Consider the following 19,364-nt stretch of genomic DNA (forward strand, 5'->3'; position numbering starts at 1 on the left):
AAGGCCCATCGAGGGCTGTTATTAAAGCGTCTGTGACATCGTCACCGTGAGACCTATCTGCTAATGGCAGACTGGTTGCGCGGCGGGTGCGGGGGGTCCTTCTTAGTCTGACCCGTTTGGCCAGGGGTGGTTTTGGCAATGCCTGACAGTAATAACAGGGAGCACTTGATGTGGTGTTGAAAGTTCTATAGAAAAGAGAGTGACTGAGGGCAAATTCTGTTTGAAAAAAAAGTTTCATCTTGTTTCAACTTCATAGGGAAAGTATTAGAATCTATACAAAGTAGTAATACTGGCCGCCAATTCAAACAGAAATTAGAGAGAAGAATATAGAAAGAGCAAGAGAGGCTCTGTTCTTAAATCAAGTGAGCTGCTTTACTGTTTACTTGCCTAGGAGCATCCTAAGTTAAATTAATGTTAGCATGTTGTTAAAGGGATAGTTTCCCCCCCCATTAACTTACATAGTTCTTCTCTTTTTTTTCATAGTATTGTATCCGGTAATTTCCATAGTATTGAAGTCAAAGGGGACCAGCAACTGAAGGTCACCCTGTAGATAAAATACAGCATATGCTATTTGGTATTTTAAAGATGGGATACTGGTTTGCCCAGATTGGTCCTTAGCTGGTCATGTGCTGGTCCTAAACGGGTCGGACCAGCACATGACCACTAAGGACCACCTTAAACCAGCACAAAATCTACCTAACCAGCATGAGCTGTTTTTTTTTAAACAGAGGAACTATCCTTTTAACAACAAGTTAAAAAGCCCTTAACAATAAGCTACCAACCATATTCTAATAAGCAAAACAAAGCAGATGGTAATGGTAAATGTCGACACATTAGCATTATGCTAAGCAAACAAAAATACTCTGGTTTCATTAGCAAAACTGCATTGTCCATTATCAAAAGTGTAGTGACTACCTCATTTTCAAACTTAGCAGCTTTATATTGAATAAAGCGACCAATTTCTGTGTTCAAAGTTGAAATGAACCGGAATCAAATGTAAGAGCCAGACTCAACTTGCAGTTGACTTAGTATAGAGTTTTACATTAGCATGTTGCTAAGCTAACAGCACAACTCTCTAATGAACAAATAAAATAAAAAACCCCCACAAAAACTAGGTAAAAGAGTTCATTTTAACTAGACAATAATATTTTAGTATTGATAATATCTAAGCTTACAAAAAGTAAGCAAATAATTAAAATGGTTGCTTTTAATTATAAATAATTAATTTTATAGATGCTATGTGATGAATTATATTTAGAATAGAAATTTCTTTCTGCATTTTATGTCATCTTGGAAGGATTTTTTTTTCAACTCTGACACAATGAAATATGAAATTGTCTTCTCGAAGTGTACATTACAATTTGGTCAGAATAAAGTTATAAGAACGATCAAAAGAAAGCATCTTTTGGAACAACTTTTGAAGCAGGAGTGCACCCTTAAACGCTGCCTACATAGGCAGCTCACTATGTTTTGGAACAAAGCAGAGAGAGAGAGAGAGAGAGAGAGAGAGAGAGAAGACAAGGGTACAGTACCTCCATGGTTTGAGACTGATGCATGGCTTTGATTGCATTCTGTGCCATAGCCCTGGTAGAAAACGTGACAAACGCACATCCTGCAGGAGGGAAGGGAGGAACATGGGAGGGAGGAGAGGAGAGGAAGGAGGAGAGACGAGAGAGAAACAAAACAAGACAAAAGGGTTGGACAGGTTGTTATAAAGCCAAAAAACAAAGATCGTACAAAGAACACAGCAGACAACAAGTGCTATACAGTTGCTAGAATAGAACAATCAACATTCAACATTCAGCTTCAGATAAACATTCAACATCTCAAAATACACACTCAACAAAATGTCAGCAATGGAACCAGTTCTTTACTTTCATTTGGTGTGATGGCTTGGAAACTGTAGTATGAGGTAAATTGTTTCTACCTGTAGGGTTACTGTGATACCAAAACTGCAATTGTTCATACCAATGACAGTCACATTTCTTGAGTCTCGATGATTCTTGATTCTTAATTTTGGTTTTAATACTACAACAAAAATTTGATAACTAACAACATGATATCATGATATTATTACCTTTATTAGAGTGTGTTAACATGATCAAAATAATGGCACATCTCATAAGCTTAATTTAAACTGCAAGGCCAAACATATGCACAATATTTCTATGCAAAATTATTTTAATATTAACTTTGTGCCGAAGCACCTGTACAATTGATATCCCCATGAACACATTAATAATCAGTCTTTTCATAAATATGTACAAACGCACCCAATTTCTTTCTTTTTAAACAACTGTAATCAAGCCGAACAATCCCTGGAGGGGAGTGTGTGTTTCGGGAGAGCTTGCAATGGCATCTGGGACAAGAAGTCTTGGAATCGAAGTGGTGCAAGTGGGAGCCAGAAGAACAGGCCATATGGAGGCATGCTGGGGGAAAACGCAGCCCGGTTTGAAGAGCTCTACTCTACTGTGCAGTACAGCACATTTATACATATGGAGGAGACACATAAGCGCATGCATGGGCAGTCTAGTTAATAGGTTAACTACTTCTCACAGGTCTACATATGCAAATACGCTGAGATAGAAGGGAAAGAATGGAGGAGAGGGAAGAACAAAGACTTGGCATCCTGTCTTTTCGTAAATGGTTCCTTTTAAATTTGGAAACTCTATTTTAAAATGTGTTCTGTGTCCGGGTTTTGTTGGCCAGAATAACACAGACATGATGGGGAATTTCATATTACTTTCCCTCTTTTCCTACTGGAACATTCTCATGCTCTCACAAAGAATGATGGGAAATGTAGTGTTGCACACAAACCTGTCAGCTCAATAAACTGGATAAATAGAGCATCACAGTCCCGCCCACAGCTGGTGCCGGAAGTAAGAATTCAATACAATTTCTCCATTGACAGTTGGGGTATAAGCCATAAAAACGTAACCATACATGGTAGACTTAAAACCAGCTACGGATGTACTAAGCGTTAGTATATGCTCATATAAACGCCAAAAGTTCATAGGGCACTAACCTTGTTTTGAGATAAATGCCTTTTATTTGCGATGTCTTGGATAAATACTTCATTACTCACAACCCTGAACAATAGTGATGCATCTGATTGGTGGAACTCGTGTAACTGTGTGGTTAAGCCCCGCAAAGGTCCGTGAAGACTGAAGATCATTAATAAAAAAATAAAAAATAAAAACTGTGTTGCGTTATTGCACGGTAGACTTATCAGTGCAATCATGATCTCCTTGGCTGCCATGATGGCTTTTTTCAAGGAGGAAAACAAAAGTGTTCAAAGGGGTGAAAACCTCTTCCAATCGGGTCATGTAACGTTAGTTGAGTGTAGCGTGTCTGAGGGTCAGCTCGTGGTTTTTTTTTTTAAGGGCCAGCATGAGGGACAAGACCTACAAAGTTTTGGTGAGTTTTGCAGGTAGGTTGGTAACGTTAGTTAGCTTCATTCACTTCAGCTAGGCTACTGTAGCCTTCATATGGTATGAGTCATATCAATCATTTTATAATGCCACTGTCAAAACAATATTTAGCCTAGGCATACCTCTTCATGCATTTACTGAACATTTGTGTAATAATTCATGGCAACGACATGTGTTGACGACTGAGCGGTGATTGTAGTCAGTTACAAAGCACTGCACCATGTTGCTGACGTTATCGCGGACAAAATACAAAATGATAAATATAAAATTATATACAATACCTATATAAAACACTATTTATTTACACAATTAATACTGAAAGAACTGCTATTAACTGCACATTCACTATATAAAATAAAATTCACTGGAGGAAAACGGTTGCGCAGCCGTCATCAGATTTGGAAGTCGCTCAAAAGGCTCTTTCGCGGTTGTGGCTTCAGTCGAATTCAGTGAGGCGCGGTGGTTTATGGGATGAGAAGTTCCTTCACTCGGAAATGAAAATATGTACACAGTCTTGTACCTTTGACTTTTTTGGGATTTTCTCTTAGTTTTTTTCACTCAAAATGATATGTTGTATGCTTATGAGTTCAGCCATAGCTGGTTATCCCAGAGATGGGGACTCGAGTTTGAGACTCGGACTCGAGTGCGACTTAAGTCGCACAAACAGTGACTTCAGACTCGACTTGAGACTCGTCCTCGAAAGACTTCAGACTCGACTCGGACTCGAGCTCCGGGACTCGTGAACAATGTTAATTTTTAGTAAACGTCAGATGAGCTCGCTGTTAGAGTTGTGACGTTCGCGAACGAACCGATTCTTTTGAACGGCTCATAAACATGAACGATGGGAGCCGAGTCACGGCTGGAGGGGAGCCGTTCTTTCTGTCGCTCTTTTTTCCTATGCGTGTTTCAAAGCGCGTGTTTCACACAGATGCACACAAATGAGCTCCTCCGCGAGACAGAACAGTTATAGGGGGAGGGGCGCACCCAGCGCAGGCCAACCCTTTATAGCGTGATGATATTAGTTATTAGTTGTGCACGCATCCTTCACGTGAGTACTCCAGTGGAAAAAAACCTGAGTGCCTCTGTCATTGGGTAGGAGCGGAGCCATGACGTTTTGCACAGATATTCATTGCAGCCCACTTTGTTATTGTTCATTGACTTGAAGGGGCTGATGTCCTATTTGCAAAGTTTACAGTAGTAATAGTATGTAGACATTTCCATTTTATTTATTCTAATTTTATCTACTTTAAATATTTTTGGTTCTCTATCAAAATGTTATTGTGTGATGACAATGTTCTTGTGTGGAAGTGTTTGTAGTAAAAGCTGTTTTGCACAGAAATTCATTGCAGCCGGCTTTGTTTTTGATGTTTATTTGTGAGTAGGTATTGTATGAATAACATAAGTCAGCGTAGCTTTGTTCATTCTTAAGCCAGACAAGAGGTGTGCAGCTATACAGCCAGGACAGACAGAAGGCCATTTCTGAATTTTGTCATGTTGCAATAGCCTGTTTACACTGATTATATACCAAAATCAAAGTTGATATTGTATGCTAATAGATAGAGTTGCCATAATAACATATTACATGCTTTGAATTCCTTATATATAGCTATTCAGTGTTCTAAGCAGCTTGGATGGGTCGCTGTACGTGATGCAACATTTATTATAACCAGAGACTTAATATAATAAAGAGACTTGAGACTTGACTTGGACTCTAGCTCAGAGACTTGAGACTTGACTTGGACTCTAGCTCAGAGACTTGAGACTTGACTTGGACTCTAGCTCAGAGACTTGAGACTTGACTTGGACTCTAGCTCAGAGACTTGTGAGCATCTCTGGGTTATCCTCAGACATGCTCTTAAACTCTTTAGATACGGATTTTTCCAAAACGTCAATGGGAGAAATGAATGGGAAATTTACTTCCGGCACCTAAGCTCTCTCGGGCTGTGGGCGGGACTGTGATGCTCTATAAATTGTACTTTCTGGAAAGCTTTAGTTATATATGTATATATATATATATATATATATATATGTATATATATATATATATATATATATATATATATATATATATATATGTAAACAGTATTTTACAAATATCATGAATTATATTTTTTGTTTTTTTGGAGTCGCACCACATGACATTTCACAATTTGAACCAACCATGTTCAGTCAGTTTAGTTATTTATTTATTTTATTATTACCTTATATTTTAATATTGTCTTGTTATAGACATAAAAAAAAAACTTTTAATATAATAAATAAAACCCCCAACCCCAAAAATACCAATAGAAATTTAACATTCAGAAATTTAAAGATGCTCCACATAAAAGAAATGTATTCACTGCATGTTTTAATTGCATTTGAATGCATTTTATTCAAATTAAATGATAGGACAAAAAAGGAGCATCATGTCAATTTACATTTTACACATTTTAATTCTGCATTGCAGTGTGGCGTTACGACCACGCGGTTGCGCTGTATATCTGCTGGCACAGTCTACAAGCTCCAGCGAACATACCTTTATTCTCTTCTTCTCATTAGCATCTCTCGGTTTACTAGCACTCTGATTCAACCTCTTTCTGTCTTCAGAGTGGGTAAATCAGGCCTCGGCGAAGCAGAGCATCGCCACAAGTGAAAGCCGAATGAAAGTCTGTTTATTTTCAGGGTTGTTAATTTAGCCTCATCATTAAAGCAGTTTTGGACACTCTAAGGGTGATATTTGTAGCCACTGGCAGGGTGCAAAACTCTAGAGAAACAGAGAGAAATGTGGAAAAAACTTTCCTTTTCAACTCTCAAAGTCCTCGTTTTTACTGACCTGCGACTACACAGTTCGCTCACACTTCGAACAAACTATGATCTGTTGAGATAAGAAGCTGTTAACGATGAGATAGAATGAAAGAATTTCCAAGAAAAGCGATTATTATTTTTACGCAGCCCTGTGGAATACTTGATGGTGATTGGTCAATTGAAGATATCTGTGGTCAATTTATTTTTAGTATAATGAGCACACAATGGCATATCTGTCCTAGTCAACTGATTTCCTCTGCTAGTTTTTTTTTTTACATATTAAAATAAATTCAGGTCCAATAACTATTTTATGTTCATTTAGTTAAATCGCCGTCAGGTGTTTTTCATTTAATTTCCCTCAAATGTGTCAAAAACAACGCAATTAACTGTCAGTGTCATCAAAAGAGAATGAATGAGGGAGACGTGCGATATGGAGGGATAGAGAGAGTGAAAGATGAGAGTTTTTCGAAGAAAGTGGGGTAGCTCCCAGGGCACTGTGCTCACATGTGGCCTGATCTATATTTTATTAATAGTGAAGTTAAATGATGATTGATAGACCGCTTTAATAGCAGCACAAGTGTGCTTTTAAAGTTATCGTAGTCCATGGGCTTCACCGTAAACCTCCTTTACGTACACATTTGCTCATCTATTTATTCATTCAATCCTTTTTTTATGGGAGGGGGTGATAGTTTCTCTCATAGAAGCATTTCAAATATATCTCCAACCATGAGCTCAGGGAATAAAGTTAATCTCCTGTGGAATTAAAATATTCATGAGGACAGGAGAAAAGACGGACTGCTGAGGAGCAATGCGAATGAGTGGAGGATAGAGGTACAATGAGAGGAGGAGGATAAACGAGTGATAAAAGATGGCTGTATCCACATGTCTGTTAAAAAAAAAAAAAAAGGTGACAGTTTAGCACTTACAATTGAGGCTTAAGGAGAAAGTGCACAATAGATGCCCCAAAATTCTTTGTAAGTGCAAATTAAAAAAAAAAAAAAATTAAGGTACAGGTTAAAAATATACTCAATATTAATCCACAATGGATCTTTACTTGAATATCACTTTAATGAAGTATAAAAACACAAGCATAGTAATATATCAAATGTGTAACATATAAAGAGTTGTATTTTACACTTTTGTTGCATTTTGTTGCAAGTCCATTTTAAAATTAGTTTCTTGCATCAAAACGCCTCATAAAATAGTTTTTAGAAGCATTTTCCACACTCTCTAAACAGGCTGATTTTGCTACTGTCCTGTGATGATTGGCTAAACCTCAAACTGCTTTTGTTCCAACCCAAATTTTTAGAATAATGTAACTATTGTATAAGGCAGTGGTTCCCAACCTTTTTCCTTGGGGCCCCCCCATGCACATATTTAACAATCCGTGACCCCCCCCTCCCATATATATATATATTAGTGCTGGGAAAAAATTAATCGCATCCAAAATAAAAGATTGTGTTTGCATAATATGTGTGTACTGTGTATAATTATTTTGTATATAAATACACGAATATGCATGTTTATATTTATATTTGTATTTATTTATATATAAATTATTTATATTTATATATATATTATAAATTATGTATAAATGTATATACATGCAAAAAAAATGTAAATTAATACATGCATATGCGTGTATTTATATACAAAATAATTATACACAGTTCACACACATATATTATGCAAACACAGACTTTTCCCAGCACTAATATATCTATATATAGGGGTGTAGCGGTTCACCAAAATTCACGGTTTGGTTCGATACACTTGTGTCACGGTACGGTTTTGATACAGCAAAAAGAAAGAAATGCCAGAGAAATGTCCTTGATTTATTTTTTTAAATATTAAAACTAACATAATAAAGTGTGATTTTTTTTTACTTTGAGTAATTCTGGAGCTATAATTGATTCTTCTTATGAGCATATAAAACAAAACAGCTTCTTGGAAAAAATGAAATTGTAGTAGTTATAAACCAAGGTTTATTTTATTTCAGATTAACATTTGAGGGCAGCAATTGTATTCATGTCAAAATAAAACCGACGTAATGTTAGCATAATATTCCTGCCAAACTTTCATGGTTCAGTTAGTGTTACTACAGTAAATCCATTGTGATTGTTGCAGATCTGGACACTGGATAGTTCATTCATGGCACAATGTTTCTTCCTGGTTTCCACGCGCTGTTTGATCCGTTAATAACGGAGAAATGTTAATGTTTCTCTCTAGATCTCGCAGCAATGTTATTACTTCTGTGGCAAATTCAAATGCTTTCTTTACTGGATCTCTCATTAGCGCTGTGTAGTAGCAGCGTAGCATGATCACGATCGGCTCGCACTGCACTGATCCAAACTGATAAACGGTCCGTCAACCACACAATAACGAGCAGTTTCGTTCTGCTTGCATTATGTTTGCCATTTGATGTTGGGCACTGTTGTGGTTGTGTCGGCGTCTCTTACATTATGAGCGCACTTGCCACGCTCAACGCGCCTACATTTGAAATAACAAAATTGTAATTGAAATTGGCATTGTTAGATTATGATTTTTTAAAAACTTTGAAAAAATATTTTTATATAAAATTATCAGTAGAACATTTTATGCATCTTTATTCACCTCAAAGCATATCCGCTCACGCTCCCGCGCTCCCCCCTGTGAACTCTGGAGCCCCCCTGAGGGGAGCGCGGGACCCCAGGTTGGGAACCAATGGTAAAAGGTGTCACTTTTGTATGAATTCATATGATGTGAAATGTACAAAAGAAACATAATTTAAAAAAAATCACCCCAAACATAAATATCACTCCCATAATGAGAAATGAGATTGTACGAAGTCATACGAATTAGCCGCAGATTCGCCAAAATGTACAATAGCTACAAACTGCCGAGAGATTTTATTTATAGCTCACTCAGTTGCTTGTAAGGACAGCACAAGCTGCTTAATAATTAATGGGTGGTCATATGTTAATGAGCTTATGGCTGTCATATATATATATATATATAATTTATTTTTTTTTTTTTACTATTTAGTTACATGGAAAGGTTTATTGGACCAATGAGGTTTCTATGTGGGCGTGGCTACCCAGTGTAATGCTTCACTGCCTCGTACCTGGTTAGCTCACAGTGTTAGTGTCACCTTACCATTGAAAATTTTGGAGTAAACATCAAACTTATTTCAAAAGCGCAAGAAAAAATCCTGTTTTCCATCATACGTTCCTTTAAAAATGTAAAAACGAATACAGTATGTGCATGTGTCTCACCTCGGCTGAGTCCATCTGGTCCCCTCAAGATACGGCACTCCTCGATCTGTCCCAAAGGAGAGAACATGATTCGGATGTCATTCTCGTTGCATTTCTTTGACACCATGCCGATGAACAGCTTTCTGTCCTCCACCGCTGAGAGAAGAAGAAGGGCGGAGAAAACAAATGTGACCAACGTGTGGTAAAAAAGACGTTACTCCTGCATAAGATCAATGTCTCATTAGCACATCAAGCCCAGGCGCACACAACCACAGATTTCTCGCCTGGTTCTCTTTGATCTTTTCTTTCAATGACCTGAGTGCTCGCTTTTGCTCGTAATCTGCATGTGCTGCCTTCTAGTCCTCCTGGGAAGATACTATTTATGAGCTCGGAGGCCATAATTATGATGTGCGTTTATGTTCGAAATAAAATGGATGTGTTAGACAATTTATTTTTATTTCTCTCTTTTTCAGTTCACCATAAAGTCAGGAAGCTCTATTAGCGCTAATGCACCAAAATGAAGAGGAAAGGGTGCATTAGATGTGTAATTGATGCTTTATTTATGTATTTCATCATTATTGTGCTACCATAGAGATGGGAAATGTAGTTTTTGATGCTCGGCTAAATGAGTAGTGTTTTCTGGCAAGTCGTATTGCTATTTTTCATCAATAATAGATCAAAGGTGTACATTGAACATATGGAATACGCAAATTAGATTTGCATTCAGCTTTCTGAAAAGACGATAAAACGCTCAATTTAACGTTACAATATAATCGTGCAAATATGTGTAAAAATGCATTTCCATGCTTAAATAAATGAACTAATAAAATAATTGCAACTTCATATAAATTACTTCGGTCACACTTTATTTTAAGGTCCAATTCTCACTATTAACTAACCATTAAATATGACGTTTGCCTCAATTAACAGCACTAATTTGTTGCTTATTAATATTTTATAAAGTAGTTGGCAAGTTTAGGGTATTGGGTAGGATTATGGATGTCATGCATTATACGTACATTATAAGCACTAATAAACATCCAATATGTTAATAATAGGCATGCTAATAAGCAACTAATTATTAGTGAGAATTGGACCCAATACTAAAGTGTTACCATTACTTCAAATAAATTAATACTTGTAACTTCATATCCCCCAGTTGTGACTTTAAATCTTATAATATGACTTTGTTTTAATCAGATTAATCATGCATCATTTTACTAAATTCCAAAACATTTAAATTAGTAAATAAATAATTGAACAAAACTTCATATCCACCAACTGTGATTTTTAATCTTACAGCGTTAATGTATTACTTATTTTTAACATTACACCATAGTGACCGCAATTACATTTTTGCATTGCATCTCGTCAGTGAAGCCAGTTCCATGATTACCACTAAATCTCCATCACCTGCTTTCAGATGGAGCACCATTTAAAAGACAGAGCCGTAGATCAGTGACAAGCTACATGGAACTGGCTTCACTGACGAGATGCGCATGATCATCCCATACGATATATCGCCCAGCCCTAATGGGAACTCATTTCTACATATAAAAATGTAATTGCGTTAAAACCTCTGATGCTGTAAAACCTCTGATGCAGATATATCGCCAAGCCCTAGTTCCCATACAGTAAATAACACTCCAACAACTTGAAGACAATGAGATAATGTGTAAACCTTCAGCTGTTTCTAATCCGAATTGATTGGCATGACTCGAAGAGGAATGAACAAGAAGGAAATATTGAAAATACATACACAAAACAATGAAATAATATATGCAGTTGTGTGTTTGTGCATGCTTGACAGAGAGAGAGAGAGAGAGAGAGAGAGAGAGAGAGAGAGAGAAAGAGAGCGAGGCAACTGTAATCCAATTTTTTTAATGAAGAATGTGTCAGCTCTTACCGCTGGGCGGCCGATAAGCAAGCCGCTGCACTCTGGGAAATCGATAGCTCACTTGTTTATTTTGCTGTTTGAATTGTTTGTGCATTTAACAGCGACAGGATGAGCCAGCGATAAGTGCTGTTTCAAAAGCTTCGCCTTTACGCACACACAGTGTCATATCAGAAGATTAACTGCTCACACACACACAGGAGCAGAATTCTCCGTTTGATGGGTTACAGTGTTCACTAATAAGCAGAATCAATGCATTATTGCTAAGCTTGCAGTGAACATCTGATGTAATATCCTCTATGTGAGAATGTTTTATGGAGGGTCACATCTATAACATCACTGTCACGCAGAGAGATAGACAGAGACAGATTCTTATACACAGACAAGCAGCAGAGCCCAATCTGACTCTGAAGAAAATACATGAAATGCTATTCGCACACCATTTTATTTCCATAATAAGTCATTTTAGAGGCAGAGCAAGTTATTACATTTTGATGAAATATTACAACATCATTTTTTCTTTGGAATAACATGCAGCAAATTGAATACAGTAAGACCGATAAGTTATTATCCATAGACTTACAAAAATCAATGGATATGATTTTTGGGGTAATAATTCTGTTACTGGGTAATTTGGAAATTAATCATCAAGACCGATTTGTGAACCAGTCTGACACTGAAATTGGTTCACAGCGTGGTTGAAAAGAATCGACTCAAAAGAACAATCAACATTAATAAGTTTTACTCTACACAATAGCAGTTTATATCTGAATAAATATTTCAGATATATAAGATATTTTTTTTTTTTTACAAATACGTTTTAAAAGAATATTATTTTGAAATCTGAGGGTCAGTATGATTTTTTTTTTTTTTTTTCAAGAAATGAATACTTATATTCAGCGAGGATGCATTAAATTGCTTAAAAATTGCAGATGATTTCACATAAATAAATGAATAAATAAATGCTGCACTTTTTAACTTTCTTTGGAATTAAATCAGCATATTAGAGTGATCTCCAAAGTATCATGACTTGACACTGAAGACTGGAGTAATGGCTGCTGAAAATTTGGTTTTGCATCACAAGAATAAAATGCATTTTAAAATATTTGAAAAAATATATATATATAGTTTAAATTGTAACAAAGTTTCACAATATTGCTGTTCTCATTGCAGTTCTGATCAAATTAATACAATTAATTAATACAAAAAATAAATAAATAAAATCTTACTGACCCCTGCTTTCTTTCTGCTCTCAAGTCTCCGGAAATGTAGTAGGGGTGTGCACGGATAGTCGAACATTCGAATATTCGTTCTGCTCTAATTATTCAATAAATAAAAATGATATTCGAATTTCGCAAAAAAAAAAAAAAGTTCACAATAAAACCTAATTTAGTCACTTTCTGTGATTCTCCACGGGCATATTTGAAGATATATGCAAGCAAAAAATAATTAATGAATGAATAATCATCTTGGCTGAGCTTTCAACGTTGTTCCGGGAAAGGATGAAGCTGAATGTTTAGTTCTTGTCACATGACCTGCGGTGCGCTTGCGGCATTCTGAAAAGTTGAGATTTTTTTAACTCGATGCAGTGCGGACGAGCCTGAAAAAAAACGGGCTCGTCGCACTGCGTGTGCATCGCAACCGTGTCGCTTCCATTATGAGCGCGCAAACCGCGCGTCTACATTGGAAATAGCGAACTTCAATGTACGCGCGAGCGTGCAAAAGACACGATATGTGAACGGCCCCTGAGAACTGCGGTCTTCTACAGTTCTTCAAATATGCCGTGGAGAATCACAGGAAAGTGACCAAATTCAAGAACATTGTTGCGGCATCTCTCAAGCAACGAATAAACACTGTTAACTTGGAAAATTCAGTGAAAACTCCTCTTCTCGCGTCTGCCCTAGACACTCGGCACAAACATCTCAGGTTTCTCGATGAAAACATAAGAGAAGTAAGAAAAAAAAAAAAAACTTTTTTGAACATTATCAGAACATTTTCCTTGATGCGAGAGATGCGGATGCATCCACCGCCTCCAACGACGGAGAGGATGCAGCAATGCCCACTCGTCGGAAAAGGCTGAGCCAGTTCTTCAGCGATGATTACAGAGAGTCCAGCCGAGACGAGTGGGAACAGTTCTTGCTGGAGCCATGTATTCCACCAGATGAGGATCCCATTCAGTGGTGAAACGAAAACACGAAGCGCTTCACAAAACTTATTTGCTTCGCACACCGTTATTTGTGAGTCCCGCCAAACTTTCCCCCGATCATGTCTACATGCCCGTATTTCTCAACAATAACATGTAAACAATAGAAAAAAAGGAAAAAAGATTTGCTGACAGTTTAAAAGTTTCAAAGTTAAGTGTAGGCTACGTTCTACAATAGCCTAATTGCTGCAGGCTGCTTAAGTTTTTTCTTCGTTCACCTTTTTTTTTCTTTTTTCTTTTTTGCTTTTAATCTGTACTTTTGTTTGTTTATACGCATTGTTAAAGGTTTTCAGCTACAAAACACGATGTGTAATGTTCAAGCTTATTGTGTGTAAGCTTGTTCAAAACGACGGAAACAATAAATGTTGCTGAGTAATAACGTCTGTCTCATTAAACTTAATTTTAATAAACAAATATTTGAATATTCGTTTTTCTTTTATCTCAAATATTCGAATGTGATATTTGCGGAAAACGCCCATCCCTAAAATGTAGGCCCCTGGACTTCCTAAGCACATCTATACAGTCATTTTGTGAAAAATATGGTTTATCTGAGTGTGTGTACAGTATGTGTTTGGGTCACTGCCAGGGCAGACACTTAAACTATTCTTGACCTCCGGCTCTCCTGGGTTTCAATAATTCATCCATCTCCCGGTCCCTCACACAAACACAGAGACAAACCCCCAGAACAAACGTACAGTCGGACGACCTGAGAACAAAAAAAGAAAAAAAAGAGACGCATACAAACACTCACCATTTGATTTCTCACTGTCTGCGGGCTTCATCTGTATGGGATGGTGCATCTGAAACACATGACACACACGTGGCACATTTACTACAACACACTCATTAACGCTCACCACAGCACATAATCAACCTTGTCTCACTGCCACACTGATGTTCTACATTATCACTGTAATCTTGTTAATGTGTCGTCAGTTTTTCCGCTGACTCTATTCTTCATCTCGATAGATGTAACTGGAATGAAGATGATCACGTGTCTGGGGTTTGATGAAGGTGATTTGTCAGCACTTTGCCGATGAAGTGTTTATTGTGTTCCATTTTTCTTCCACGCGCACTTGCTCTTGTTCTCTTAATCTCTAGCCAACGATTTTTTTTTATAATTTGCCTTACGCGTTTTGCCTTATCGTCTACACAGTTCCATGTACAAACCTGTCAGATATCTTTGGGGAGGGGGGTCATTGTGTAATTTTAAAAGTGTTGTGTCATGTAGGTTTCTGACAATTTACCCTACTTTTTGACAATTTGCGATACAATATCACCATATTTATGCATTTGGTCTAAATTGTCTCACACCAAGGTTTTTTCTTTTCTCCATGACCAAAACAAAAACAACAACAACTTTATACATGCACACACATTATAAAATTAGTATTAATATAATACATAATACAATATTGTGTATAAAACCTATCAAGGAACAGATTTATTTAAATTATATTGACCTTATAAGGTATTACTGTCACCATAATTAAGTTTTTGTTCAAAAAATTTTAAAAAATATATAATTTATAACATATATATATATATATATATATATATATATATATATATAAACAACGTTATATCCTATTTATTGCAATGAACATTTTGATTAGAACTGATTTGTGTTCTTTTTTTCTTTCTCAAAACCTCTCCTCCTCTTGTAACACCTTCAGCTTCATGGTCAGCTCCACAAGTTTGAGTCCAGCATTGATATACTTCCAAAGACCAGATCTGTCCAACACCCACACACACACAGCTCTGTGTGTACGGCATCTGTCTCCCAATAGTCATGTGGTCTTCTTTGCGCTGTGTTTGTGCTCACATGTGGCCTTCTCAGAGCTTATGGACGTGTGCGTTCTCATCCTCTCCCATTAAAAGCCACGTAACTAATTACAGAGTTTATGCTCTGTTACCAGTTTCTCATGAAATACACATGCTTGCTCTCACAAAGCGCACATACAGATTCCTGAAAGAAGTCAACATCTGCAGCTGAAGACAGAATGACAGCTCCATAACTCAACGGTTGGATCAAATTATAAAAGCAGTCAGAAATAACTGAAGATATCCATTTACTTCATTTCAACTCTGATCTTTGACCTTTACCACACACACACACACACACACAGTCTTTGATGGTTTGCCCTGCTGCTGGTATCCTCAGGCATCTGATCCTGTAGGACACACATATTTTTTTATTTTTTTCGACTGAGGATAGATTACTTACAGGTTTTAAAAGACCCAAGTTTGTTGTTTGAGGTTGTTTGTTCTCTTTGGACAGAGACCATAAAATGTCTGTTTTACATCTTTACCTGATTTACATTATTTAAAAAATTCAGTTTTCTGTGTGTGTGTGTGTGTGTGTGTAGTCCAGTGGTTTGAGGACACACACTGTGTTTGGGTCAAGGATCACAGGAGTCAGACAGATGGGCACACAGTGGGGATTTTATAAGCTGCCACACTCTCCTGAACACACACACACACACAGTGGCATAAACACTGGCAGTAAGTGATATGTAATTAAAATCCATATAAATATATATCCAAAAAAAAATTGCAACTACCTCTATTAGAGCATGCACACAGAGCGGCAAATTGATAGCATGTGTCATAAGTTATAAACAGATAACCCACTGACACACACACACACACACACACACACACAGGAAGAAATATTTTAATTAATTTAACATCTAATAGGACAGCAAGGAGATAGATAGATAGATAGATAGATAGATAGATAGATAGATAGATAGATAGATAGATAGATAGATAGATAGATAGATAGATAGACTTAATTTAAATATCCAAATATAAATAAATGTGTGATGTACGGTTCTCAATCAGAAATTAATCACTTTACAGGAACTGATTAATTGTCATTGTTCAGTAAGGTCCCTGTGCTACATTTTAGGTCTATTTTGCTAATAAAATAAATGTTTAGTTAAATACTGTTTTATATTCAGAGGTGCACATAAGTGGTCCGCATGCGTGACCAAAATTAGAAATGCATTGTGTAAATTAGTTCAGAGCGCGCATTTACGCACCGACTTGGTTGACAGCTGTAAATGCACAATTACTATTTTATATCAACAAACCGTACAAGATTACAATATAATTATAATATAATTTATTATTTAGTTCATTATTTTATAAAAAAAAAAATAAACCTAAATAAAGTGTAATAATAGTATCACTATTATTAATACATTTTTTATTGTTATATTTGATGGGTCACCATATGTGCCGTGTGAAGACCAAACCAAATCTCCAGGTTCTCATAAGAAAACCAGGCTGAAAAATGTATGTGCATTCCTGTTTATATTGCTGTTCTTTATTAGGTTTTATAAGTAAATATTGCATTGTTCATGTCACAGTTTCTATCACTTCATCATCAAGTTTTGCATCCAAAGCGGAGTGATTTTGCTTATTATTATAAAAAAATTAAAAAAAATCCATAAATCAGTACATCATAAACACGCTCGTACCTTATAAACCGTTTCACCCGGCTTCTTTATTAAATTTGCAATTACGCTTTCTCATGAAATATTTCGATTTTACTTTCAACTGCAGTCTTATTAATCCCCTCAGCGAACATTTTTAAATCCATTCTGCAGAGTTTTGCAATTTTCCTTCAAAATATGCATAAAGTGTTTAGATTTCATTTGGGCCTGCTCATTTGCAGCTGTAATTACTGTAAATAAATGTCTACTGCCCAAAAAACTTATTAAAAAAGAATATTCACAAGACTGAACTGATCTCGTAGTGTATAAGCAGGCTTCAGTGAACTGAATTAATGTACAATCACATTATATGAGAGAGACAGAGAGAGAGAGGGAGAGATGAATTCATTCACAGCTGGAGGATACTTTATCAGACATGTCCTACATTAGCCTTCAGTCGTCCTCACACGCCACTTCAGAGACGGTCTGATTATGGCAGCAATTGATATGATAATCGTATGTGACATCTCTAGGTCTGCCGTGGGCTGGAGGTTTAGGAAAAACTAAATTTCCAACTAAACTCAAAGATGATTTGGAAACAATGAGAATAAACACCGACACTAAAAGCGGGAAAACAGTTTATCTGTCAGATAGCACTATTGGTATGTTTTCATGAAATAAATCTAGTTTTGACTGTGTGGACAACCTTACATTTCATTTTTATTACAGTTAACAGTAGCCTCCGATACTCTTTTATACAGTCACACAAACACATTACACAAAAACAATCTGTACAAAAGTATGCAGATGTTTCGGCTGCTTCAAACAGTGTGATATGGAGAAATATGTAGTAAAATATTATATATATAATTGGTTACTAGGGCTGCCTGATATTGGGAAAAAATGACATTGCGATATTTTATTTTTCTGCGATACATATTGCGATATGAAATCTAATAAAAAAAAATCCTTACAAACAAAAATGGGGTGAGCACACTTACATTCTCATTTTAAATGATTTAAACATCGACACCATTTTGTCAATTGATTAATATGCATGAGGGAGAGACAGCAAGACATCGCTAGTGTTGTTTGAAGATGGTGAGCGTGCAACGCGCGCTCTCTCTCTCTCTCTCTCTCTCTCTCTCTGTTAAACTGACAGGACTTAAAAACACATGCAAATGATAAAATTTTCACTCTATGATGGTTAAGCTGTGCAATAAATCTGCGAAACACATTCGTCAAGGGCCGGGGAGCAGCTGGCTCGTACGGTTAATTGAATAACGGATCAACTACGACAGCCTACATCGCACATCCTGCGATGTGACTATCGTGGATTCGTACATCTCAATATTGATGCTTAAACGACACATCGTGCAGCCCTATTGGTTACTGTCCTATATTTCAGATCTTTAGCTTTTAAAAATGCTAATCATTTAATAACACTGTTAAACCACGTTTATCAAATCTCAATTTATTTTTGCATTGCATATTACGATGAGCATGACTATGAAATACTATGAAATACACTAATGGCAAATTTTGTTTTTTTTTTTTGAGTGAAATTTTTTTTTTACAATGTTTAAAAACACAGGATTGATCAGAAATACGATTTTTTATAACATTAAAATGTATTTCCTGCAACATTTAATTTAATGCGTCATTGCTGAATTAAAGTAATAATATCTTTCAGATCTCTCCCTTATGTTTCGGATTTCGAGAACAATGGCTCTGATTTCATGACAACAAACATTACCCGCTCCGTCAGAAAGCACAAATCATAAACTCATTAAAGTCTTTCTTTGACTTGAGACTAAAAACCAGCATAAGCCTGTCTCCTCAACCCCTACTTCACACTTTTTCCTGAATTACAACCTCTAACAAAAGAAACCAGACTAAAAACTTGAAACTGTCGTCATTTGAATAAGAAATTCTCTGCCTTGCTGGCGTTCAGAGAGAGACAGACATGAGCAGATAAACAAACACTCACCCCAGTTAAGGTCTTTATGTTGTGCAGTGCATTCTGAGCCTCTAGGGCAGCTTTCCGTGTGTAGAATGTGACAAAACAGCACCCTGGAAAAACACAGCAACAGAGAGAAAGAGAGAGGTAAGCATTTTAAGCATGCAATAAGCCAAGTGGATTTGATCTTTTTCTTTTCGTCTCACTACCTGCTGAGAGAGAAAACAATCTCACTGCTGTCATACAGATCTCTGCCAAAAAAGACCACAGAGAAGATAAGGAACGAGGGAGAGAGAGAGAGAGGAAAGAGGCTAATATTTGATGCTTAATAAACAGCCATATGGAGTGGGATTGAGGACCAATGAGATTTCACTGGCTACCCAGCTTGATGCCTCAGACACAAAAACCAAGTG

The 19,364-nt window shown here is 36.6% G+C and overlaps 1 protein-coding gene across 23 annotated transcripts in view; it reads right to left on the reverse strand.

Moving 5' to 3' along the window:
• The window catches only part of LOC113048230 (CUGBP Elav-like family member 2), a 137,897-nt gene that overhangs the window by 21,509 nt on the left and 97,024 nt on the right, over window positions 1-19,364 (reverse strand). For all 23 annotated transcript variants that reach the window (XM_026209890.1, XM_026209889.1, XM_026209885.1 and 20 more), the window contains 4 exons: window positions 18,982-19,064; window positions 14,300-14,348; window positions 9,473-9,607; window positions 1,533-1,612 (listed from right to left, as the gene is read on the reverse strand). In XM_026209890.1, coding sequence (XP_026065675.1) covers window positions 1,533-1,612; window positions 9,473-9,607; window positions 14,300-14,348; window positions 18,982-19,064 — 347 coding nt within the window. The remainder of the gene's footprint in view (window positions 1-1,532; window positions 1,613-9,472; window positions 9,608-14,299; window positions 14,349-18,981; window positions 19,065-19,364) is intronic.

This window comes from Carassius auratus, chromosome 29, assembly GCF_003368295.1.
Source record: "Carassius auratus strain Wakin chromosome 29, ASM336829v1, whole genome shotgun sequence".
Classification (NCBI taxonomy): Eukaryota; Metazoa; Chordata; class Actinopteri; order Cypriniformes; family Cyprinidae; genus Carassius; species Carassius auratus.